General features: G+C 41.4%; 3 protein-coding genes across 3 annotated transcripts; 2 read left to right on the top strand and 1 right to left on the bottom strand.

The window, feature by feature from the left end:
• The first annotated feature begins 1,405 nt into the window (after positions 1-1,405).
• LOC122219441 (olfactory receptor 2W3-like) lies at positions 1,406-2,341 on the top strand. Its single transcript, XM_042937692.1, has one exon. The coding sequence runs from the start codon at positions 1,421-1,423 to the stop codon at positions 2,339-2,341; it is 921 nt and encodes a 306-aa protein (XP_042793626.1). The 5' UTR covers positions 1,406-1,420.
• Positions 2,342-15,041: 12,700 nt separating this feature from the next.
• Positions 15,042-16,032, top strand: LOC122219367 (putative olfactory receptor 2B8). Its single transcript, XM_042937598.1, has one exon. The coding sequence runs from the start codon at positions 15,042-15,044 to the stop codon at positions 15,984-15,986; it is 945 nt and encodes a 314-aa protein (XP_042793532.1). The 3' UTR covers positions 15,987-16,032.
• An 8,263-nt stretch (positions 16,033-24,295) lies between these two features.
• On the bottom strand, positions 24,296-25,234 carry LOC122219370 (putative olfactory receptor 2B8). Its single transcript, XM_042937603.1, has one exon. The coding sequence runs from the start codon at positions 25,232-25,234 to the stop codon at positions 24,296-24,298; it is 939 nt and encodes a 312-aa protein (XP_042793537.1).
• Between the last annotated feature and the right edge of the window lie 1,099 nt (positions 25,235-26,333).

Raw genomic sequence — 26,333 nt, 5'->3', positions numbered from 1 at the left:
TGTAGGTTAGGAAAACCAGAATTTCCTAGAGGGGACACAATAGAAGCAGGATGTTGTCATCCACAAAGGATGTTATAGGTCGTTATAGATTCAGTTGTCCAGTACAAATGGAAAGGTTGTGCCTCGAATTCCAATGACTAAAAGAGGATCAGCCTTTACTCCTGCTTTCGTTCCAATGCAAAAGGTCATTTTCTAATTCTGTTGGAAATCTTTTCTATGATCTGGACAATGTAGCTCACAGACAAAGAAATGTTTTTGCGAATGTGAAAAGCTCACGAGCATCAAAAAAATGAATCAATTCCATGGCTAATAGCTTCAAATTTAAAAACATATGAGATTTTTGTTTGTTTGTTTTTGAGCAAACAATTGCCAAAGACTTAAGGAAAAACATGTCAGGGTGCAGTAGAAACAGATGTTTCCACAATCTCTCTCAAGACCTTAAAAATATTGAAATATCCTTAACGACTAAAGGGAAATGTTTGGGGAAAATGATGACACAGCTATAGGCATATTATGCAGACATTCATGATTAGTTTTTGTAAAATTTTAAAATCTAGGCGGGGCACCTGCGTGGCTCAGTTGGTTGAGTATCGGACTTCAGCTCAGGTCATGATCTCATGGTTGGTGAGTTTGAGCCCTGCATCCTACTCTCTGCTGTCAGCCCAGAGCCCACTTAGGATCCTCTGTCCCCCTCTCACTCTGCCCCTTTCCCACATTGCCTCATTCCCTCTCTTTCTCTCTCTCTCTCTCAAAAATAAACATTAAAAAAAAAAAAAGTAAGGGGCGCCTGGGTGGCTCAGTTGGTTGGACATCTGACTTCAGCTTAGGTCATGATCTCGTGGTCCTTGAGTTAGAGCCCTATGTTGGGCTCTGTGCTGACAGCTCGGAGCCTAGAGCCTGCTTTGGATACTGTGTCTCCCTTTCTTTCTGCCCCTCCCCTGCTCTCTGCTCGCAAAAATAAATAAAATATAAAAAAGGTAAATAAAAATGCAAAACCGAGGCAAATTTTCCCAATATAAAATTGAGTGAAAGGCAATCCACAATATAATATTTATAAACATACTGAGATTTAGGTTGTATTCAAGAAAAGGCTGAAAGGAAATAAATCAATATTACAGTAGTGGTTGTTTCTGGGGTGTGGGTAATCTTTTCCTATATTTTATATATGTCTGTGTTTTCCAAAAATTCTACAATGATCTGTACTTTTTTTTTTTGATATCCAAAAAGAAATCGAAGAGGCCAATAAAAAGAGATATCCTTCCTAAAACATGCAGTCAGTGTCTGTACAAAATGTTGGAATTTACGTACTTATTTGCACTTGCTCTGACCCACGTCTCCATCAGTTCCTTAGCCTACTTTACTAAGAGAGCAGCGTGCACCTGTCTGCCTCCTTGCGGGCCTGTATTGATGGTCCGTGGTCATGACCAACCAGAGCTGCCAGGAACAGTTCGTCTTGTTGGGTTTCTCAGACAGACCCCAGCTAGAGCAGACCCTCTTCGTGTTTGTGCTCATCTTCTACCTTGTGACCTTGGTGGGCAACACCGTCATTATCTTGGTGTCCTGCCTGGACCCCTGCCTCCACACACCCATGTATTTCTTCCTAACCAACCTGTCCTTCCTGGATCTCTGCTTCACCACCAGTTCTGTCCCCCAGCTGCTCTTCAACTTGGGTGGTCCAGACAAGACCATCAGTTACACAGGTTGTGCCATCCAGCTCTTCATGTTCCTGGGGCTGGGTGGCACAGAATGTGTCCTCCTGGCAGTCATGGCTTATGACCGCTTCACTGCCATCTGCAAGCCCCTCCACTACTCCATCATTATGCACCCTCGGCTCTGTTGGAAGCTGGTATCCGTGACCTGGGGGGTCGGACTCCTCAACTCCCTGGCTATGTCCCCAGTCACCATGAGGCTGCCACGATGCGGGAACTGTGAGGTTAAGCATTTCCTGTGTGAGATGCCAGCTCTGATAAAAATTGCCTGTGTGGACACTGTGGCTGTGGAGAGCACTGTTTTCATCTTATCGGTAATGATTGTCCTGGTGCCCCTGGCCCTCACCCTCGTGTCCTACAGCTGTATTGCCATGGCCGTGCTGCACATGAAGTCAGCCACGGGAAGAAGGAAGGCTTTCAACACGTGTGGCTCGCACCTCACCGTGGTCTCCTTGTTCTATGGGAATATTATCTATATGTACATGCAACCAGGAAATAATTCTTCTCAGGACCCAGGGAAATTCCTTACCCTCTTCTACAACTTGGTGACCCCCATGTTGAACCCTGTCATCTACACACTGAGAAATAAGGATGTAAAGGGTGCCTTGAGGAGACTTGTGTCCAGAAAGTAAGGTGACGGTGACTTTTCCTGTCTGCTTCTTTTACTTAGTTAACAGAAATAAATAATTCTTGTAGTGTAATTTTAAGATTCATTTAAGCATTCCAACCTACCCAATAGAAATGCGCAGGAATGGAGTTTGGGGATAAGTATTATAAAGCCCCAGTAAGATTCTGATGATAAACTAGGTTAGACATAAATTTTAATTTGCATAATATCTTATGTCTACCTTAGAAATCATCCTTCCTTCTCCTTTCCAAACTGGTCACATCTAATTAAAATCCAACAAAACTGTGAATCAATGCTTCAGTACTGTGGATTGGCTGACTGAAGTTACGCACACATAAAATCATCTGATGATTTTTTGCTTACTGGTATTTTGTATAATTGTCATTTTTATCACGGAATTGAGCTGACGGAGTGCCAAATACAATACTTTTGTCTTCTCACATCTTTAAATTTCACTGCCTGGAGAAGATAGAGCCATTAGCCTCGACACAGCCTATATACCATTTAAATAATTTGAGCTGAACACTGTTTCACTCAGCTGTATTAAAATCACCTGGACACACTTCCAGTTAGGAGAGGGAGTCAGCATGGAGGAGAAGTAGGGGGACCCGAAGTTCTCTCGTCCCTCAAACAGCTATGTTGAGGCCAGACAGCTCGGAATTCCAGGCATCTTGGCTACAGAGTGACAGAGATGTTTTCAGGGACCCATGGGGACAGCCTGGTGGGCCTAGGGGCACGACTGCGAACTAGGGGAGATAAAACAGGCGGTGTAGGCACGGAGGGGAGGGACCTCTTCTGCAGAGAGAAACAGGGAAGAGAAAGAGCGGCGGTGGAAGTGCAGGACTGGGTCTGGACGAGAGAAAAACCACAGGTCTGGGGAGCAGAGACTGGGGTGGCACCATTCTTCTCCCCATCACCACACGCCGGGGCTTCAGGGATGGGGCAGCAGGGCCACAGAGGGGGTGGGACCCCGTACACCAAACCCTGACCGCACCCCACCTGCTAACCGCAGATCCACAGGAGTGGCATTGACACTGGCCGAACTTGATGGCCCCTCCCCCAGGTCAGCGCTGTCACCGGCTCCATGGCGCCATCGGATATCTGTCCAGCACTTTTGCATTTTCTGATTTGATTCTTGATCAATTCTTATTATATATATATTATACATTATTGTTTTCTTCCTTTTCTTCCTCTTATTTCTTCCTTTCTCAAGTCTAGCTGTTGGTTTGTTTAAGCAGACATTTTTAATCTGTTCTGTTTACACCTCTTCTGTATTACCTTCTTTATTTTCCTCTCTCCCTGGATTAAGCTATATAGTTTCCCTGATTCTCTGCTGGGTCAATTTTTTTTTCTTTTTTTACTTTTCTTTTTCCCCACCCCTGTCATTTCTCTCTTTGTATGGGATAAGGTTTCTTCCACCCTCCCCATCCCCCCCTCCCACCTTTTAAATTTTTTCCAGGGTTACTTTAATGAACAAATCACACTTGGTGGAAGGTTCAAAACGCCACTACAAGTAGGGACATAAAGCAACCAGAGTCACAACAACAGAGCACACAATACACTCCAAAAACACCTCCTGAAGGGCCAGGCCTTAGATAGCATTATGACCCCTTTTTAATATAGTAGTGCTCACAAGTGCAGGACACATAACAAGCCATTAAAACAAGTAAAAGACAGAAAACTAGCCAATATGAAATGTAAGAATTCTCCTCAAAAGAAATTCCAGGAAGAAATGACACCTAGAGAATTACTAACAACAGATGTAAAACAATATATGTGATCAAGAATTTAGAATAGTAGCCATAAGATTAGTTGCTGGGCTTGAAAAAAGCATAGGAGACAGCAGAGAATCTATTGCTGCAGACATCAAGGAACTAAGAGTTATGATGAACTAAGAAATCCTGTAAATGACATGTAAAATAAACTAGAGGCAGTGACAGCAAGGAAGGAGGAAGCAGAGGGGAAACTAAGTGAAACAGAAGGTAAAGTTATGGAAAAAGATGAAGCCGAGAAAACCATAGATAAGAAATACGAGACCAGGAGGGGAGAATTAGACAACTAGGTGATTCAATGAATCGTAGTAATATTCCATGTCATCAGAGTTCCAGAGGAAGAGGAAGAGATTGAGAAAGGGGCAGAAGGTTTACCTGAACAAATTATAGCTGAGAACCTCCCTAATCTGGGAAGGAAGGAAGACATCCACATCCAGGAGGCACAGAGAACTCCCTTCAGATTCAACAAGAATAGGCCTTCTCCATGGCATATGATAGTGAAAATGGCAAAATACAAAGATAAAGAGAGACTTCTGAAAGCAGCTAGGGACAAACGGGCCTTAACCCACAAGGGTAGACACATAAGGGTAGTAGCAGACCTGTCCACTGAAATTTGGCAGGCCAGAAGGGAGTGGAAGAAGGAAATATTCAGTGTGCTGAGTAGGAAAAACATGCAGCCAAGAATCCTTTATCCAGCAAGGGATTCTGTCACTCAGAATGGAAGGAGAGATAAAGGCTTTCCCAGGCAAACAAAAACTGAAGGAGTTCATGACCACTAAACAAACCCTGAAGGAGATCCTATAGGGGATTCTGTGAGTGGAACACTGCAAAGACCACAAAGGACTAGAGACATCACCAGAAGCATGATACCTACAGATAACACAATGACACTAAGTCCATAGCTTTCAATAATAGCTCTAAATGTACATGGTTAAAATGCCCCAATCAAAATACATAGGGTATCAGAATGGACAGAAAACAAAATCCATCTATATGCTGTCTACAAGAGGTCAATTTTAGACCTGAGGACACCTTCAGCTTGAAAGTGAGGGGATGGAGAACCATCTATCATGCTACTGGAAGTCAAAAGAATGCTGGAGTAGCCATCCTTATATCAGACAAACTAGATTTTTAAATAAAGACTGTAACAAGAGGGGAAGACAGGCATTATATCATAATTATGGGGTCTGTCTATCAAGAAGAGTTAAAAATTTTAAATGTTTATGCCCCAACTTGAAACTCCCAAATATATATATCAGTTAATCATAAACATAGCAATCTTATTGGTAAGAATATGGTAATTGCAGGGGACTTTAATACTCCACTTACAACAATGGACAGATCATGTAGGCAGAAAATCAATAAAGAAACAATGGCCTTGAATGATACACTGGACCAGATGGACTGGACAGATATATTCAGAACTCTTCATCCAAAGGCAGCAGAACACACATTCTTCTTGAGTGCACATGAAACATTCTCCTAGATAGGTCACATACTGGGTCACAAAACAGCCCTCAATGAATATAAAATAATTGAGATCATATCATAATCTCAATGCTAGGAAACTTGAAATCAACCACAAGAAAAAATTTGGAAAGACTCCAAATGTATGGAGGTTAAAGAACATCCTAGTAAAGAATGAATGGGTCAACCGGGAATTAAATACGAAATTTAAATATATATGGAAGCAAATGAAAATGAAAACACGACCATCCAAACCCTTTGGAATGCAGCAAAGGCAGTACTGGAGGAAAATACATTGCAATCCAGGCCTATCTCAAGAAACAAAAAAATCCCAAATATAAAACCTAACTGTACACCTAAAGGAACTAGGAGCAGAAGAGCAAAGAAATCCCAAAGCATGCAGAAGAAGAGAAATAATAAAGATTAGAGCAGAAATAATAACAATATGGAATCCAAATAAAGCCACTAGAAGAAATCAATGAGTCCAAGAGTTATTTTGGAAGAAATAAACAAAATTGATAAACCCCTAGCTGGAGTTCTCCAACAGAAAAGAGAGAGAACCCAAAGGGATAAAATCATGATTGAAAGAGGAGAGAGATCACAACTAACACTACACAAATACAGACAATTATTAGAGAATACCATGAAAAAGTATATGCCAACAGATTGGACAACCTGGAAAAAATGGACAAATTCCTAGACACCAACACACTACCAAAACTCAAACGGGAAGAAATAGAAAATTTGAACAGACCCATAATCAGTAAGGAAATTGAATCAGTTATCAAAAATCTCCCAACAAATGAGTCCTGGGCCAGATGGCTTTCCTGGGGAATTCTACCAGACATTTAAAACAGAGTTAATAACTATCCTTCTCAGGTGGTTCCAAAATATAGAAATAGAAGGAAAGCTCCCAGACTGATTCTATGAAACCAGCATGACCTAGATTCCCAAACCAGACAGAGACCCACTAAAAAGGAGAATTACAGGTCAATATGGCTGATGAACACGGATGCAAAAATTTTCAACAAGATGCTAGCAAATTGAGTTCAACAGTATATTAAAAGAATTATTCACCATGATCCAGTGGGATTCGATCCTGGGCTGCAGGACAGGTTCAATACTTGCCAGTCAATTGGTGTGATACATCAGATCAGTAGAAGAAAGAATAAGAACCATATGATCCTGACAATCGATGCAGAAAAACCACTTGATAAAATACAGCATTCTTTCTTAATAAAAACCCTCAAGAAAGTCGGGATAGAAGGAACATACCTAAACACCATAAAAACCATATATGAAAAGCCCACAGCTAATATCATCCTCAATGGGGAAAAACTGAGAACTTTCCCCCTAAGATCAGGAACACGACAGTGATGTCCACTCTCACCGCTGCTGTTTAACATAGTGTTGCAAGTCCTAGCCTCAGGAATCAGACAACAAAATGAAATAAAAGGCATCCAAATTAGCAAAGAAGATGTCAAACTTTTACTTTTCACAGTGGACATGATACTCCTCATGGAAAACCTGCTAGAGCTGATCCATGAATTCAGCAAAGTTGCAGGATAGAAAATCAATGTACAGAAATCAGTTGCATTTCTATACACCAATAGTGAGGCAGCAAAAGAGAAATCAAGAAATCAGTCCCATTTACAACTACATCAGGAACCATAAAATACCTAGGAATAAACTTAACCAAAGATGTAAAATGCCTGTATGCTGAAAACTATAGAAAACTTATGAAAGAATCTGAAGGATACTTGAAGGAATGGAACAACATTCCATGCTCATGGATTGGAACAACAAATATTGTTAAAATGTCAACTCCACCCAAAGCAATCTACACATTCGATGCAATCCCAATCAAAATTGCACTGGCATTCTTCTCAGAACAGGAACAAACAACCCTAAAATTTGTACGGAAACACGAAAGACCCTGAATAGCCAAAGTTATGTTGAAAAAGAAAACCAAAGGGGGAGGCATCACGATTCCTGACTTTAGCCTCTACTACAAAGCTGTAGTCATCAAGACAGTAGGGTACTGGCACAAAAACAGACACATAGACCAATGGAACAGAATAGAGAACCCAGAATTGGACTCACAAATCTATGGCCAACTAATTTTGACAAAGCAGGATAGAGCATCCTATGGAAAAAAGACAGTCTCTTTAGCAAATGGTGCTGGGAGAACCGGACAGGAACACGCAGAAGAATGGACCTGGAACACTTTCTTATACCATACAAAAAATAAACTCAAAATGGATGAAAGTCCTAAACATAAGATAGGAAGCCATCAAAATCCTAGAGGAGAAAACAGGCAACCTCTTTGACCTAAGCTGCAGCAATTTGTTGCTCAACTTGTCTCTAAAAGCAAGGGAATTAAAAGCAAAAATGAACTATTGGGACCTCATCAAGATAAAAACCTTCTGCACTGCAAAGGAAACAATCAACAAAACTAAAAGACAAGCAATGGAATTGGAGAAGATATTAGGAAATGACATATCGGATTAACGGTTAGTATCCAAAACCTATAAAGAACTTAAGATAATCAACACCTCAAAAACAAATAATCCAGTGAAGACAGGGGCAAAACACATGAACAGACACTTTTCCAAAGAAGACACCCAGATGGCCAAGAGACACATAAAAAAATGTTCAACATCACTCATCATCAAGGAAATACGATTCAAAACCACACTAAGATATCACCTCATGCCAGTCAGAGTGGCTAAAATGAACAAATCAGGAGACTATAGAGGCTGGAGAGGTTGTGGAGAAATGGGAACCCTCTTGCACTATTTGTGGGAATGCAAACTGGTGCAGCCACTCTGGAAGACAGTGTGGAGATTTCTCAAAAATTAAAAATAGATCTACCCTATGACCCAGCAATAGCACTGCTAGGAATTTACCCAAGGGATACAGGAGTGCAGATGCACAGGGGCACTTGTACCCGAATGTTTATAGTAGCACTTTCAACAATACCCAAATTATGGAAAGAGCCTAAATGTCCATCAACTGATGAATGGATAAAGAAATTGTGGTTTATATACACAATGGAATACTACTTGGCCATGAGAAAGAATGAAATATGGCCTTTTCTGGCAACATGGATGGAACTGAGAGTGTTATGCTAAGTGAAATAAGTCATACAGAGAAAGACAGACACCATATGTTTTCACCTCTATGTGGATCCTGAGAAACTTAACAGAAGACCATGGGGGAGGGGAAGGGAAAAAAAAAGTTAAGAGAGGGAGAAGCAAACCATAAGAGACTCTTAAAAACTGAGAATGAACTGAGGGTTGATAGGGAGTGTGAGGGAGGGGAGGCTGGGTGATGGGCATTGAGGAGGCACCTGTTGGGAGGAGCACTGGGTGTTGTATGGAAACCAGTTTGACAAGACAAGAAATTTCATATTAAAAAAAAGAACCATTATAGCAAAGTTTATATATGGGGGATGTGGAATTTTTGCATAATAAAAACCACTTATTAAAAATAACAGAGAAAAAGGACATGATCCTTGAGCAACGTCTTGAATTAGTAATGGAACATGGTGTATGGGAAAATAGGACAAGAGAGTACCTTTCAAATGAAGCAAAGTAATAGAATCATAAATGCATAATAGAATGCTGGCCCCAAGCTGATATGGTGTATCCAGTGATTAATACATTGTGGGTTTGTTCCCACAACTAGAGGGTCCATAGAACAAATACACCTTCGTATGTGTATGTATAAAAAGGTGTGCCTTTTATTTAATCTTGCAGACAATGGTTGCCAAAAGTATTTTTAAACAAGGAATGATGTGGTTGTGTTGCTTTGAGGAAAAATAATTCAGATAATGCTGTAGAAGTTTAGAGTTGGTTTGGTTACAAGATCTCTTAAGAGATAAATGGTTTGGCAAGGAGAAAAAGATCTTACTGACACACTGATAACAAATGGAAAATGTGTTCTGGAGAGTGAATGTATTCTAAAAATATGTCAGAGAAAATGAACAAGGCTTAGGTTCCGTGTTAGGATGAAAACAGAGGGAAGACTCAAGAATAATTAAGGGGAGGGCACCTGGATGGCTCAGATGGTTAAGTGTCAGACTCTTCATTTCAGAACAAACAGGTCATGATCCCATGGTTCACGATCGAGCCCTGCATTGGGTTCCGTGCTGATGGTATGGAGCCTGCTTGGAGTTCTCTCTCTCCCCCGCTCTATCTCTGCCCCTTCCTAGATAATGCTTTATCTCTTTCTCTCAAATTAAATAAATTAATTTCAAAAAATAGTTCAGGGGGTTCTCACTAAGGTTGCTGTCGGTTTGGTATTGAGATTCTGAAATTCTAACCTGTAGAATAGCAGTTGTTTTCAGAACATGAAACATCAGAAATTTTACAGTTCACAAATAATCCATATGTATATAGCCAAGATTCCATTTGTTTTAGGATGGAACTCAAGAGGGGGTCTAAACTGTGGATGTGGATTGCAGATTTATCAACAGAGATTTCTAGATAGACGGTAGTTCAAGCCATAGAAAAGACAAAATATCTCAGGAACAGCATAGAGAGAGAAGAGAAGCAAGGATAGAACGTTAGGAAAGCAAAACATTGAAGTTTGTGCCCAGGGAGAAAGAACTGAGAATCAAGGTCCCAAGAAATAATAGGAAAAGAGAGAGAAGCCAATGGACAGCACAGTTTCATGAAGGATGGGACACCATATTACACCAAGTAAGACAACGGTGAGCTCATCTGCTTTGTGCAATGGAAGAACAGTAAAGGTTTTACAGAAAACCGCTTCAACAGAGTGGTAGGGGGAGAAGGAACAAAGAACATTTGGAAGTGATGATAGAAGGAGAAAAAGCATGAATACTTTGTGTCCAGTCACAAAAAGATGAAATTAATGGAAGACAACAGCTAGAAGAAAATGGGGCAGAGAGAGGGTTTTAAGTCCAATTTTATTTTTCTTATAGGATAGAGGAGCATATGTTTAGATGATGAACAAACAGATAGTGGGATATAAGAAGTTGAAGAACGAAGAGAGATAACAGGGTAAAAAGGTCTCATAAAGTTGGAAGGTAATAGAGTTGATTACACCATTGGAAAATAATTTTCTTCAGTGACTCAGTAACAAAGAAAGGATATGACTAACATGAGGGGGAAAGGCTCAGGAATTTCCTCTTCTAAGTAGGAAAAGATGACAGTTCTGAAAACAAGGGGGACTCTAAAGACTGGCCCTGGGGATATAATGTACAGTATGGGAGCTACAGTCAATAACACTATCTTGTATACTTGGAAATTGCTAAGAGAAGAGATCTTAGGAGTTCTCCTCACAAGAACAAAAGGTCACTATGTGCAGGAACAGATGTTACCCAGACTTCTTGTGGTGATCATTCCACAATATATACCAGGATCGAATCATTATGTTGTATGCCTCAAACTACAAGTACGTTGTATGAAAATTGTACCTCAACTTGTACGTTGTACCTCAACTTGTACCTCAAAATTGTACCTAACAAAAAGTAGTGTACCCAATGGTATTAAATAGTACTGGTAAATGGAAGTTAGGAAGAGACAATCGTTTCACTCCTAGTCAATTTGGTGGGAAAAGATTGACTACCTGCTCATCTCCAGCGTCTTCCTTCCTCTTTGGCTGCCTCTGGGGAGCCAAATTCTGTATACTTCGACTGAGGCTAATGACTTACATTGGGCAGGACCCTCCTGGGGCCACTAAAAATACACACATCCTCAGTCCCTAGAGCACATACTTTGACTTTGGTGGCTTACAAAAAAACATCCCTCAGATTTAATATTAGCCCTTTCGTTCATGGGCAGATTCCAAAGTGTGTTTAGCTGCAGGCCCCACCGTCCACGCTAAACTACACCTCCTCGCATGTGCCAAAACACTCTGCAATGAGTGGACGATCTTCCAGGTAAACCCTGGGGATGACAGAACCTATGCTAACACTAATGATGGAGAGAAGCATTACTACCTTGAACAGAGCCTGAGCAGTGAGTAATTGTGTCTGCCCTTGCCTCTCAGAGTCACCATTTTCAAGGTTTGTCCTGTTGAAAGTTGCCATATTGTAAATTCACGAATCTGTTTTTATTCTAAGGGTTCTGTTCTACCTATTAGATCCCCTAACACTTTCCTACAGATCAATGACCACACACCACTGGGAAGTGTCTAAGTGTCCTAGCTTTCATGGGGACAGTGGTCATATACTTTCATCTGCAGGACCTTCCCTTTCCCATCCATATGCCAATCTCTTCACTTCATACAACTGTAGTGGTTCTTCAAAGACCAGTGGCTGCTTCCAAAAGTCAGGTGGATATCTGTAATCTCTGTTATTCTTCCTTGGAAGGAGAGGCCATGCTCTTACTCTAACACTCATTCAAATGTTACTAAGAAGATGTGAGATTCTTTCCTTTGCTGCTGATTCCTTACACCCAGGAAGTTGATGGTGCTACCTGCAGAACTGGTGTCTGTGGGTGAGTTGCTCTTTCCTGACAGTAAGTTCTAGATGGTAGAGCAATGTGACCTCCAGGTTAGCTGATTACCACTTCACTGGAGAGTGAAAGACTGTAAGTGTTTTCTCTTCCAGCACAAACCAAATGCTCGGTGGCAGATCCCACAAGCATGGAATCTGTGTTTATGTTTCAGATCTGTGAGTGTAACAAACAGGTCTGTAGGACAATTGGCTTCATTGGATATTCATGCCAGATACGGGGAGTCAGTGTTTCCCACTACTGTAGGCTTCTGCTTTAGGAATAAGAGAATATGAGAACTTGAAATCAGATAGAACTCATAGCTGCATCTTGGTCTTACCACTGCATGCAGGTATTTATTTATAATAAAGAACTGTTATCATTTCACAGGCATATGTATATTCTACTATTGCAATTCGGTTGAATTGTGACCCTTGCAAACCTCCCCCACCAGAAAAGTGGTTGAAACCCTAAACCTCAGTTCAGATTAATATGGGACTTTATGTGAAAACAAGGTTCCTGCAAACATATTCAAGTTCAGATGAGGTTACACTCAATCAGGGCATGCTCTAACACAAAGTGACTGGTATTTCTATAAGAAGGACAGAGTAGACAGGTGAAGGAGAATGCCATCTGCCTACAGAGGCAGTAGTTGAAATCCTGCAGCCACAACTCAACGAAACCCCAGAACTGCCAGCAAAAGAGCCACCAGAGACTAGAAAGGTCCAAAGATGTATATTCTCCCCGACAGGTTTCAGAAGCCCTGCCAGTATCTTCATGTTGGACTTGTGTCCTCCTGACATATGAGACAGTGCATTCTTGCTGTCCTGAGGACGGACCTGGTTAGTGGACCTTGGTTATCAAGACTAGGAAAATAATACAGCATATGGAAATTCATGTGAAAATGTTTATGTCAACTTAATTCTTCCCTTCTAGGCACGATGCATTTTACACACTTCCTAGCAGAATATATGTTTTCTCGGTTCCGATCACTTTCTCTGCATCACTGAGAAGAACAAAATCATTGAGAATCAAGTTCTTGGCTGAGTGATGAGCTGTTTTGTTGATCTCCCAGAAATATTGTAAACCCTGTGGGAGCCTTCTTCTGGGCACCACGATGGCCTGCAGAAGCCCCTTCTCTCACCCTTACAGCATATGGATAGAGGGAAGACGCAGAGGTAAGTCCCAATAACATGTGACAAATTCTACTGACTAGTGCCCTTTGTATGATTCTGGATATTTGGGACCAAGGCCTGATCATGTGGAAGATATAGACGTTAAGAGCCAGGCTGTTGCTACAGACAAGCAAGGACTGAGGAGGCTTCTTCAATATGGGACAATGGATCTTTTGGAACATAAACCTCCCAGGGTTCGACAAAGAGCTAAAATCATCATAACTCCTATTTCTCATTGAAAGCTAGAAACATCATGTCGTTTATTTGAAGGGGGCAGTTGGGGTGGGAGTGTAGTCTTGAGAATCTCAAAGGTTATTAGTGGTAGACTTATACTTATGATCCTGGTATTCTGTCTCTTACTTTACTGCATTTTTAAACTGATTTTCTCAAATTCATTTTACCCTTCAGCAACACAGCAACAACAGCCAAACAAGCAGTGAGAGGATTTAGGAATAAAAGGATAAATGGACCAAGAATCCTAAAGGAAGCATAGTAGAGAGGTGACTGAAGCTCCGCTTGGCTCGTCATTGATTTTGCTACTGGAAAAGTTACATTTAAAAATATAGAGTTCTGCAAGGTTCCATACAACCTAGCTTTTGGGGAAAAAAATCCTAGAATTTGAATAATCAAGACTATCTACTTGTTGTTCAGGATTTGCTTTGCTTTGCTATTGTCTCTGAGTGTCTATAAACCCTAGACTCACATTCAATAGCCTGTTCAAGTTCATAATCTTCTTTCCTATTGTGATTCATTCAACAAAGACTGTTTGGGACTCTAGTACATGCCAGATTCTTTTCAATCTCTTCATGAGATATTACTCTTGTCCAGGTTGTATTTACTATTAAACTTGCCTCACATGGCATAGGGGGAAGGGAGGTTATTTCTAAGAGCAAGCCCAGTTATTTTGCTGGAAACAGAATGATTCACGTGACGTTGGCATTTATAGGAAGTACAGACTGAGATGCTGTAAAAAATATTTCTCCACTACACTAAAAAAGTTTGAAAGGGAGTTGTAATGTGAGACAAAAGAAAATGAAACATTGGATTGATGATTTCCTGCTATGTTACTGAAATTGCTGTCAGTGATAATTAGTCAGGATTAGTCATCCTGCAAAGTGAACACTGGGCGTGATGAATTCTTCAATCATTTCCAAGATGCTTCCCAATCAATAACCACGATTTCAGGCTCCATTCCCAGCGTTCATTAGTTTATGCATCAAAATGTATTGTTCCCCTTCTATAAAATTGGTAATGGTAAATTTCTCTATCTAGGCACTTTCAGAAAACACATTTTTTCTCCCACAAATTAGAAGTAAGGGAGCGAGACGCACGTATTTCAATTCTTGATGGCAAACAAACATAGAGGGAAGGGACAGTGCAAATTTGCAGCTTACTCAGAACGACTAGATTAATTTTTTTGAGAAACTACAGTTACCTTCAGTGTTCATGCATTCACGAAAAGACAGTGTCCCTGCTGGTCAAAAGCCCAGGTTGTGGAGTCAGTCTGAACCCTGGTGAGTGCCCCTGGGAAACTTACTGAACCTCCTTCACACTCACTTCGCTCATCTAGTCAACAGAGATCAGGAACGTGCCAACCTCAGAAGTCATTGGGAGAAAGTGCACCCACGTCTAGGGCAGTGCCTGAAACACAGAAGATGCTCCCATTCAGTGGCTGTTTATCACCCCATGGCTCCCCAACAAGGAAGGGTGTGTGCAAACTCTCAGGCCTCCACCCAGACTCCACGTGCCCACTCTGGGAAAACAGGGCTGGACTGAAGCTGCAAGAGAAAACAGGGGAGTCCTGCTAACTGTGCAGACTGAGTGCCATGGAAAGAGCGAATGGCAGCACCTCCTCAGGATTCCTCCTCCTGGGCTTCTCCGACAGGCCTCAGCTGGAGACGCCTCTCTTTGTGGTCATCCTGATGGGCTACGTCCTGAGCTGTCTAGGCAATGGCACCATTATACTCCTGTCGCTGCGGGACCCTCGCCTGCACACCCCCATGTATTACTTCCTCTCCAACCTCTCTTTCATGGACCTGTGTCTGACCACCTGCACCGTCCCTCAGACTCTGGCCAACCTCAAGGGGCGGGACAAGACTATCACCTATGGCGGCTGCGTGACCCAGCTCCTCATCGCCCTGGGGCTCGGGGGCGTGGAGTGTGTGCTCTTGTCGGTCATGGCCTATGACCGCTACGCCGCCGTGTGCCGCCCACTGCACTACCTGATCATCATGCACCCGCAGCTCTGCCTGCGCCTGGTCCTAACTGCTTGGCTCACAGGGTTCGGCAACTCGGTGCTACAGACGGCCCTGACCATGACCCTGCCCCTGTGCGGGAGAAACCAGGTGGACCATTTCTTCTGTGAAGTGCCGGTGATGCTCAAGCTGGCCTGCGCCGACACCTCCATCATCGAAGCTGAAGTCTTTGCGGTCAGTGTCTTCTTCCTCGTGGTGCCTCTGTCGCTCATCTTAGTGTCCTACGGCCACATCACCAGGGCCGTCCTGAAGATCAAGTCGGCCCGGGGCAGGCGGAAGGCCTTCGGAACCTGCGGTTCCCACCTGATGGTGGTGGTCATCTTCTTTGGCACACTCATCTCCATGTACCTCCAGCCTCCCTCCAGCTACTCGCAGGATGTCAACAAAAGCATTGCGCTCTTCTACACTCTGGTGACTCCCCTACTGAATCCCCTCATTTACACTCTGAGGAACAAGGAGGTCAAGGGGGCGCTGAGGAGACTGCTGAGAGGAACCACAGGCTCCAGAGGGAGCTAATACAGGGTTTGCAGATTCTGGGTGACTACAACCCGGTTGTCACTGAAGTCAACAAATCCTTATAAAGCACCTCCTCTGTCTAGGCCATTGTTCCACTGACTTCGACCGTGATCAGCAATCACAACACTCAGCCCTGTCTCCATGGAGCTCAGTATTCTAGTGGGGAGAACATGGGTTCAATAAAAGAATGTAAAAATGACTATGATGTATCCTCTTTGGAATGTATACAATAATGAGAATCAACAAATAATAGCTACATACATCAGCATGAATGCCTCTTGCAAGCACACTGCTGAGTGAAGGAAGCCAGCTGCAGAACAGTTCATACTGTTCGAATTGAATGGTATAAAATTTACTTTTAATTCATGTGAAATTCAAAAGCAGGCACAATGAATCTGTGGTATTGGAAGCCAGAATGGTGGTTGCCCAGAAGAGTCACGATTGGAAGGAGAAGTGGGGGAGGAGAATTCGGGGTTCTGCTTATATTCTGATGATGGATTTCAGCGCGGTTGATAGAAGGTGTACAACATGGGAAATGTCATCAGACTTTACCCTGAAGCTACTTCCACTCTCGTGTGCATGATGTACTTCGAATCACTTAATTTTAATCAGTTTGAAGCAAGCCTGATATGATCAGAATAGTATGATACTGAATAATCACATAAAGATTTGTGTTCCTTTCACACGTGATTGGCTTTGTATTGCAAATGAGCCATGTTACTTCTTTCCAGTGTAGTGAACCAGTGGACTATATAGTGCTTATGACCTTAATAATATTTAGTCTAGTAGAATGAGCCTTACCTAACTTTCCTTTGAAGACCTCAATCCAAGATCATTTGTACAGTGAGTTCTGGTTCTCTTCTTCCTTCTAAGTTGATTTGCAATTGTTTTATGGTGTCCATTTCATTTATTTCAGCTCGATCTTGGTTATTTCTTTCCTTCTGCCAACTTGGAGCTTATTTTGGTCTTTTCCTAGTTCTTGGAGGAGTAAAGCCAGGTTATTTGTTTAAGAATGTTTTTCTTACTGTAGTCCTTTAAATGCTGTAAACTTTCCTTTAGCATTGCTTTAGCAGCATCCCATAAATTTGGTAAATAGTGTTTTCTTTTCGTTTTTTCAAGATGTTACTTGATTTCCCTTTGATGTCTTTGACACATTGGTTTGGGGGAGGTATGTTATTTAATTTTTACATATATGCAAAATTGAGCTTTCCTTTTTTTTTTTTTTTGGCTTTCCTTCGTTGTCGATTTTCATTTTCATAGGGATATGATCAAAAAAGACACTTGCATGAGGGCAATTTCCCCCAATTTGCAAACGCTTGTTATATACTTTATCTTACGGTCTATCCTGGAGAATGTTCCTGGTGTGCTTGGTAAGAATATGCATTTTTGCATTTTGCATTTTGCATGAATGATTTGTCCATTGTTAATATTAGAATATTGAAGTCCCTACTGTTATTATATTGTTGTCTATTTTTCTCTTCATAACTGTTAGCATTTGCCTAATTTATTTGGGTGCTTCCGTGTTGGTTCCCATATATTTACCCTTGTTATATCTTCTTGATGAATTGACCCCCTTGTATACTGAAGTTTTTTCACTTGTTTTCATTTTTAGCTTAAAGTCTATTTTGTCTGATACAAATATAGTTACCTCTTCCCTCATAAACATTTATAAAACAACTAGCACCAGTCCTTCTCAAACTCTTCAAAGAAATTGAAGGGGCAAAACACTTCCAAACACATTTCACAAGATTAGCATTAACCTTATGTAAAACACAGATAAATCATACAAAGAAAAAAAGAAGGAAACCTATAGACCAGTATCTCTGCAAAATACAGATGCAAAATTTTCAACAAAATATTGATAAATCAAATTCAGCAGCACTTTTAGTTTCAAACACCATGATCAAGAGGGGTGTAGTAGGGATACAGGACAAAGAAACATACACAAATCAGTCAATGCAATATATCATATGAGTAGAGTGGAATAAAAAACGTATGTTTTTCTCAATAGAAGCAGTAAGGCATTTGAGAAAACATGATATATTTTCATGGTAAACACTCTCAACAAATTAGTTGTAGATGGAATGTGCTTCAACATAAGAAAGGCCATATATGAGAAACTCGTGGTAACATACTCAGTGGCAAAAGTTTGAAAGCTTTTCCTCTAAAATCAGAACAAGACAAGGATGCCCACCCTCATTACTCTTACAGAACATAGTACGGAAAGTCCAGGCATTTGCTGAAGAGACTCTCTTTTTTCAACTGGATATCTTTCCTGGTAGGTTGAAGATTAATAGGCCACTGATTTGTGGGTCCATTTCTGCATTCTCTAGTTGGGTGCATTGATCTGTATGTCTGTGTTGGTGCCAGTACCATACTGTCTTAATGTTAACAGTGTTGTAATACAGCTTGAAGTTTGGAATGGTGCTGCCTCCAGCTATAGGTATCTCTTCCAACATTACTTTGGCTATTTGGCATCTTTTCTGGTTTCACACATTTTGGAATTGTTTGTTCTCGCTCTGTGAAGAATGCTGGTGTAATTTTGATAGGGATAGCATTGAATGTGTAGATTGCTTTGGGTAGTAACTACAGTTTAACAGTATTTGCTCTAGTAATTCACAAGAATGGAATGTTTTTCCATTTCTTTGTGTCTTCTTTAATTTCTTTCCTAAGCTTTCCATAAGTTTCCGTAGATTCAATAAAGCAGGAAAGAATATCCAGTGGAAAAAAAGTCTCTTCAGCACATGGTGTTGGGAGAACTGGACAGTGACATGCAGAAAAATGAACCTGGACCACTTTCTTACACCATGCACAAAAATAAACTTAAAAAGGATGAAAGACCTAAATGTGAGACAGGAAACCATCACAATACTAGAGGAGAAAGCAGACAACAACCTCTTTAACCTAGGCTGCAGCAACTTCTTACTAGACATGTCTCCAGAAACAAGGGAAACAAAAGTAAACATGAACTATTGGGACCTCATCAAGATAAAAAGCCTCTGCACAGAGAAGGAAAAAAAATCAACAAATCTAAAAGGTAACAAACAGAATGGGTGGAGGTATTTGCAAACAACATACCAGATAAGGGGCTAGTATCCAAAATCTATAAAAAACTTATCAAACTCAACACCTAAAATCAAGTCATCCAGCTAAGAAATGGGCAAAAGACATGAACAGACACTTCTCAAAAACAGACATCCAGATGGCTAAAAGACACATATAAGATGCTCATCATTGCTCATCATCAGGGAAATACAAATGAAAACCACAATGAGATACCACCTCACACCTGTCAGAGTGGCTAAAATTAACAAGACAGGAAACAACAGATGTTGGCAAGGATGTGGAGAAAAGGGAATCTCTTGTACTGCTGGTGGGAATGCAAACTGGTGTAGCTACTCTGGAAAACACTGTGGAGATTTCTCAAAAAGTTAGAAATAGAATTACCCTATGACCCAGTAATAGCACTAGTAGGAATTTATCCACAGGATGCAAGAGTGTTAATTTTAGGGGCATATGTACCCCAATGTTTATAGCAGTGCTATCAACAATAGCCAAATTATGGAAACAGCCCAAATGGCCATAAACATTTGCATGAATAAAGAAGATGAATGAATGGATAAAGACTGTGGTGCTTATACCTGTCAGAATGGCTAACATTAACATCTCAGGCAACAACAGATGTTGGCCAGGATGCGGAGAAAGAGGATCTCTTTTGCATTGTTGGTGGCAATGCAAGCTGGTGCAGCCACTCTGGAAAACAGTAAGGAGGTTCCTCAAAAAACTAAAAATAGAACTACCCTACGACCCAGCAATTGAGCTACTAGGCATTTATGCACGGGATACAGGTGTGCTGTTTCGAAGGGACACATGCACCCCCATGTTAATAGCAGCACTCTCTACAATAGCCAAAGTATGGAAAGGTCCCTAATGTCCATTGATGGATGAATGGATAAAGAAGATGTGGTATATATATATACAATGGAGTATTCCTTCACAATCAAAACGAATGAAATCTTGCCGTTTGTAACTACGTGGATGGAACTGGAGGGTATTATGCTAAGTGAAATTAATCAGTCAGAGAAAGACAAAAATCATATGACTTCACTCATATTAGGAATTTAAGAGACAAAACAGATGAACATAAGGGAAAGGAAACAAAAATAGTATAACAGCAGGGAGGGGGAGAAAACAGAAGAGACTCATAAATATGGAGAACAAACTGAGGGTTGCTAGAGGGGTTGTTGGTGGGGGGATGGGCTAAATGGGTAAGGGGCATTAAGGAATCTACTCCTGAAATCACTGTTTCCCTATACCCTAACTAATTTGGATGTATAGTTAAAAAAAATGAAATTAAATTAAAAAAAAAGAAACTGTTGTGTGTGTATACACACACACACACACACACACACACACACACACACACACACACAAACACACACACAGACAATGGAATAGTACTCAGCAATAAAAAGAATTAAGTCTTGCCATTTCCAAAAACGTGAAAAGATTTTTTTCATCCCACATTCACAATAGCATCAAAATCCATAAAATACATAGGATTAAATTTAACCAAGGAGGCAAAATAACTCTACACTTCAAACTACATAAGTTGATGAAACAAATAGAAGAGAATTAAGACATCCCTGTGTTCATGAATTGGGCATTGAGAAGGGCACTTTTGGGATGAGCACTGGGTGTTGCATGTAAGCAATGAATCATGGGAATCTACCCCTGAAACCAAGAGCACACTGTATACACTGTATATTAGCCAACTTGAAAATAAACTATATTTTAAAATACTAATACTGAACAATTTTCCCAGTATTCAAAATCATCTCTAGATTCATTGCAATCCCTATCAAAATTTGAGCGGCATATTTCACAGATAGAGTAAAAACCAATCCTGAAATCTGTATGGAGCCACAAAATCCCAATTGGCAAAGCCACTCCAACAAAGAAGAACAAAGCTGGAGGCAGCCTACTTCCTGATTCAAACCATATTATAAATATTTAGGAATCAAACAGCATGTTACTAGCTCAAGAAGTGGACACATACACCAATTAAGAGCACAGAAATAAACCCATCCACATACGGACTACTAATATTTGAAAAAGGAGTCAGGAATATTCATGAGGAAACACAGTCTCTTTAATAAATCGTCACGAGAAGGTGGGTAAATACATTCTGAGAAATGAAATTGGAGCCCTATAGCACAATGCTCAAAAAATTAACTTGAAATGGATTCACATGTAAACTAAGACCTGAAATTGTAAAGCTCCTAGAAGACAGTGTAGAGAAAACAATTCTTGACATTGGACACATTGACAGTTACTAAGTGAGGCTGTTCTAGTGTTGTCCCATCCGCTAACACAGCTACCCTTTATGATCCAAATTTCAGTGTAAAGACTGAAAGACTGTGACTTCTAAATTTTTTAGCTAATTGTGTCTATAGGGGTATAGTTTGTTCCATGGAGCTCTAGAATGGTACAAGATTCTACCAACAGCCATTACTCCTCCCACCTCCTGGAAAGGGTTTTTTTTTCTCCATTCAATGTGATCTGCAGGGATAAACTGTTACCACATACACTAGGATGTATTTGTATTTCAGAACATATTGGAAGTACATCATGTATGAGCCTGGCACTTCTGAGTAGGATAAGCTCAAGGAAACATATTTTCTGGTAGTAATCATCTTCACAAGAGGGTTCAGAGACTGGCCTACAGGAGATCGGACATGGAGCACATTTTGTGCACGAGCATATCTGTGGGGGTGTGTGTCTAATAATATATGAATATATATGCTGCTTCCACCTAAATGCAAACGAAAATGTAACACGTTGTGGCAGACTGTGAGGAGAATCATTCTGTGGGAATAGACATGGTTTTTCTAAGAGGGGCATTGAAACCTGGGAGAGATTGATTTCAAGCTAGAAAGAACACGTTGTTAGCCAACATGTTTCTTTTAAATAAATTAAAACCGCTTGAGATAAGTTACTAAAGAAGCTTTCCAAAGAGAATCTTGCAAAACCGTTTCATGTTTCCAACTGCTTGAAATGACGACTTACAAATGAGAGAAAGCATTATGTGTGCCCTGCTACCACAGATTCAGGGGAACGGGGCCCTGTCAAAGGCTTTGACCACTGATCAAGACAGGCCATTGATCATGGAAATCCCAAATAACCCAATCAGTAGAAACGTCCACGACGCTTCTCTGAGACTCAACACACAAGTACAACAACTGAACAGACTCATCCTGAAAAGAGGTTGAAACCATTCTCATAAATGGTTCACGAATCAGAAGAACTTACACTTCCTAGATACCTCGTAGATTTCATTCCCTCCAGGGGTTAAAATAAATCCACCCAACAATGTAAATCAATAGAATTAAATTTTTTAAACGGAGCAAGTGTGGGAACCCAGGGAGGCCCCCCAACATGGACCTCAACAGCATATTGATCACCGTGAATAGAAGCTACTGGGGAAAGAGCAGGTGTGAGGACACCACACCCTCCTCTGTCCCCCTGGAAGCAGGAAATATCTCCCGAATGAAAGTCTCCTCCCAGGTCTAAGAAGGAAAAACAACCAGTTATCACCACAGGTAGGGACCTTAGAGCTGAGAAGGCCGTAGAAATAGACCTGCTACTTTTTACTAACCCACCACCTCAGCCCACATTCCCCTTCGCGTTCCCTGCCAACTGCAGCTCCAAACACTGGTTTTCTTTCTCCTGTCAATTCCACGCTCATCTGTTGTCTCTCTGTAAACAGGGTAAAAACCACCTGGTTGTTCATTTCTTTGGGTCTTCATGTCCAGGTTGGGCCTCCGTGTGGTGGTAATAAAACTTTGGGTGTTTTCTCCTGTTACTCTGTCTCATGTCAACTTAATTCCAAAACAGCAGGAAGGGCCATGGGGAAAGAAGGAAATGTCTCCTCCCAGAAGCCAGTGTCCTGTCTCTGAGGCCACCTAGGGGAGCCCTTCCCCTGACCCCTCTGATCTCCAGTCATCCATCCTCTCCTTTCCCCATCTACACGCAGCCCCCCTTTCCCCTGCAAGCCACGAGTCCACACACAGTGGTTCCCAGTCTGCACCATCGGGGCTCAAACATGCCACAAGACCACTGCGGTGAAAGAAGGCTCTCACCCGTATCACAAAACAAGCATCCAAAAAACAGTCACCTGTGAAGGGTGGAGTTGGCAGGGGTCTGTGACCTGTTCCTGCCTCCTCCGTGAGCCCGGTCAGAGCGGGACTCTGGCAAACAGTAGCTGCGAAAGGTGCAGACTAGGAGGTACAGGAGGGTCTCACAGGGGTGACTGCGCTCTGATGACTGACCCAGGAGTGAGTTTAGCAGGATGCAGAGGGCGTGTTCAGAGTGCAGTCACCCTACACCGCACACCCTGCCATTATGCTAACGTGTGACAGCCCTAAGGCCAGGACAGGGCGACGAAGGTAGGGACGCATGAAACTGAGAATCTCCCTTCCCTTCTCTGGGCTCACTGGTGCCACAGGGGAGGGCCTGGGGGGAGGGGTTAAAAAGGTGATGGAGATTAAACAGAGTACATGTGATGATGGAAATGTGGAATCACTGTATTGTACACCGGAAAGAATATAAAACTGTAGGTTAACTCTAATGGAATGACAATAAAAATTTAATTGAACACTAAACTAATAAAAATGAATTCTAAAGAAAAAAATTTTTTGAAAAACAAAGAAGTGTGTTTCAAAATGAAAGCAGTATCACAATGGCAACATGATACCATGGCCTGATATCTGAACAGCTTTACCAGGATAGATGTTAGCAACTTTGTCCGAGCTAAAGTTTCTTTTTCCTACATTTGCCCTCCTACTTCTAGGAACAAGTTGTGATCCAGTCAGGCTGCAGCCATTGTCATAGAGCCGTGAGCTACTTGAGAGTATCAGCAATAGCCTCCAGGTTTTGTGTGAAAATGTTACAGTGTTAATATCTATTACAGTGTTCTAGTGGTTTTTATTCTTATTTTGCTATGTATTATGGTGTCTTGTAACCGTCCTTTGCAATTAGCAATGGAATAGTGTTCTCTAAAAGGGGATGAAATGAGAAAATCCTGTGAAACTTTTTACAATATTAATATGATGCAGATGGTTTACGAACACTAACTCAGCATCTCTGGAGGCTGCAATGCGTCCATGAACTTAGAGTTTGAACACTCACTTGCATGAAAGAATGAATTAAGGAAGCTCCCTTCAGAGTTGTCAGGGGAAATGTTGAGGACACAGAAATCTTAAAGGTTCTGGCATTCAAAGTCTTCCATGAAAGGGTCTTCCCCCCAGTCATCTGGAGTCATAGTCCCTACACAACACCTTCTTCATTGCACCTGTCACATCCTTGTTCCGCAGGGTATATATGAAGGGGTTGGCCATGGGGGTGACGATGGTGTAGAAGAGAGAAATGAACTTGCCCTGATCCTGGGAGTAGTTGTTGCTGGGCTGGACGTAAGCATAGATGGCCGAGCCATAGAACAGGGAGACCACCGTGAGGTGGGACCCACATGTCCCAAAAGCTTTCCTCTGCCCTGTGGCTGACTTTATTCTTAACACTGCCTTGACTATCCGACCATAGGAGAACGTGATTAATGCCACAGGTATGAGGAGAATGATCACACTGGCAAAGAAGATCTCATTTTCATTCCCAGTGGTGTCAACACAGGCAAGCTTGAGCAGTGGGGCGACATCACAAAAGAAGTGGTCTATTTTATTTCTCCCACAAAGTGGTACAAGAAAGATGAGCACCGACTGCAATGAGGAGTTGGCAAAGCCAATGAACCACGATGCAGAAGCCATCAGGGCACAGAGACGGGGGTGCATGATCACTGTGTAGTGCAGGGGCCTGCAGACGGCTGCGTAGCGGTCAAATGCCATCACCCCTAACAGAATGCATTCTGTGGATCCCAACCCTAGAGCGATGAACAGCTGAGCTACACAGGCAGCAAAGGAGATAGACTTGTCTGGTCCCCTGAGATGGACCAGCAGCTGAGGAACAGTGCTGGTCGTATAACACAGGTCCAGAAAGCTTAGGTTGGAGAGGAAAAAGTACATGGGAGTCTGCAGGTGTGGGTCCAGGCGGGACAACGCAATGATGGTTGTGTTTCCCAGGAGGGTGAGCAGATAGAAGATCAGAAGAACCACAAAGAGGACTCGCTCCAGCTGAGGCCGGTCAGAGAAACCCAGCAGGATAAAGCCAGTGAGAGAACTTCCATTTTTCGGGTCCATCTTTTCTTACTATGTGTTTCCTGTCAAGACCAAGCATTTAGCAATTTATACAATAAATCTCAAAAAAAAAAAAAAGCACCAAATACAATATGTGGTTGGTGGATTGATCATATGAAAAGACATAGCCATGGGATTTTATGAAAACTATTTGAATAAATGATGCACCCATGAAATTGCCATAGTTTTACGAATTTAGTTCCACATTGTCACAAAAAGTAAATCATTGGGTTTTTAGATTAAAAAAATAAAATAATGGACCTGTTTTTACCTCAGTCATAGGAAATACGGTCTTTCAGTCTGTGCTTACTAACTGTAAAATGTACATACATCTCACTAAATGTAAATGGAGTGAATTCTCCAATGAAAAGACATAGGGTATTAGAATGGATAAGAAAACATGTCCCATCAATATGCTGCTTACAAAGACCCATTTTACACCCAAAGACACCTACGCATTGAAAGCAAGGGGATGGAGAACCATCTATCATGCTAATAGATGTCAAAAGAAAGCTGGAGTAGCCATACTTGTATCAGACAAACTAGATTTTAAAAGAAAGACTGTCACAAGGGATGAAAGAAGGGCATTATATCATAATTAAGGGGTCTATGCATCACGAAGACACAATGATTGTGAATATTTATGCCCCCAACGTGAGACGCTCAAATATATGAATCACTTAATCACAAACACAAAGAAACTCATTGATAATAATACCATAATACTAGGGGACATTAACACCGCAATTACAACCATGGACAGATCATCCAAGCATAACATCAACAAGGAAACAATGGCTTTGAATGACACACTGGACCAGATGGAGTTAACAGATATATTCAGAACATTTCATCCTAAAGCAGCCAAATATGCATTCTTCTCCAGTGCACATGAATCATTCCCTAGAATGGATCACATACTGGGTCACATTAGCCCTCAACAAGCACAAAAATACAGGGTCATATCATACATATTTTCAAAGTACAATGTTATAAAACTCGAAACCAACCAGAAGGAAACATTTGAAAGACCATGAATACTTGGGTTTAAAGAGCATCCTACTAAAGAATGAAAGGGGTAACCAAGAATTTAAGGAGGAAA

This window comes from Panthera leo, chromosome B2, assembly GCF_018350215.1.
Source record: "Panthera leo isolate Ple1 chromosome B2, P.leo_Ple1_pat1.1, whole genome shotgun sequence".
Lineage (NCBI taxonomy): Eukaryota > Metazoa > Chordata > Mammalia > Carnivora > Felidae > Panthera > Panthera leo.
This window is presented reverse-complemented; position numbering and strand designations above follow the sequence as displayed.

Bases quoted from the DNA above. Each gene is read 5' to 3' on its own strand.
- LOC122219441 (XM_042937692.1), top strand. From the start codon at position 1,421: ATGACCAACCAGAGCTGCCAGGAACAGTTCGTCTTGTTGGGTTTCTCA.
- LOC122219367 (XM_042937598.1), top strand. From the start codon at position 15,042: ATGGAAAGAGCGAATGGCAGCACCTCCTCAGGATTCCTCCTCCTGGGC.
- LOC122219370 (XM_042937603.1), bottom strand. From the start codon at position 25,234: ATGGACCCGAAAAATGGAAGTTCTCTCACTGGCTTTATCCTGCTGGGT.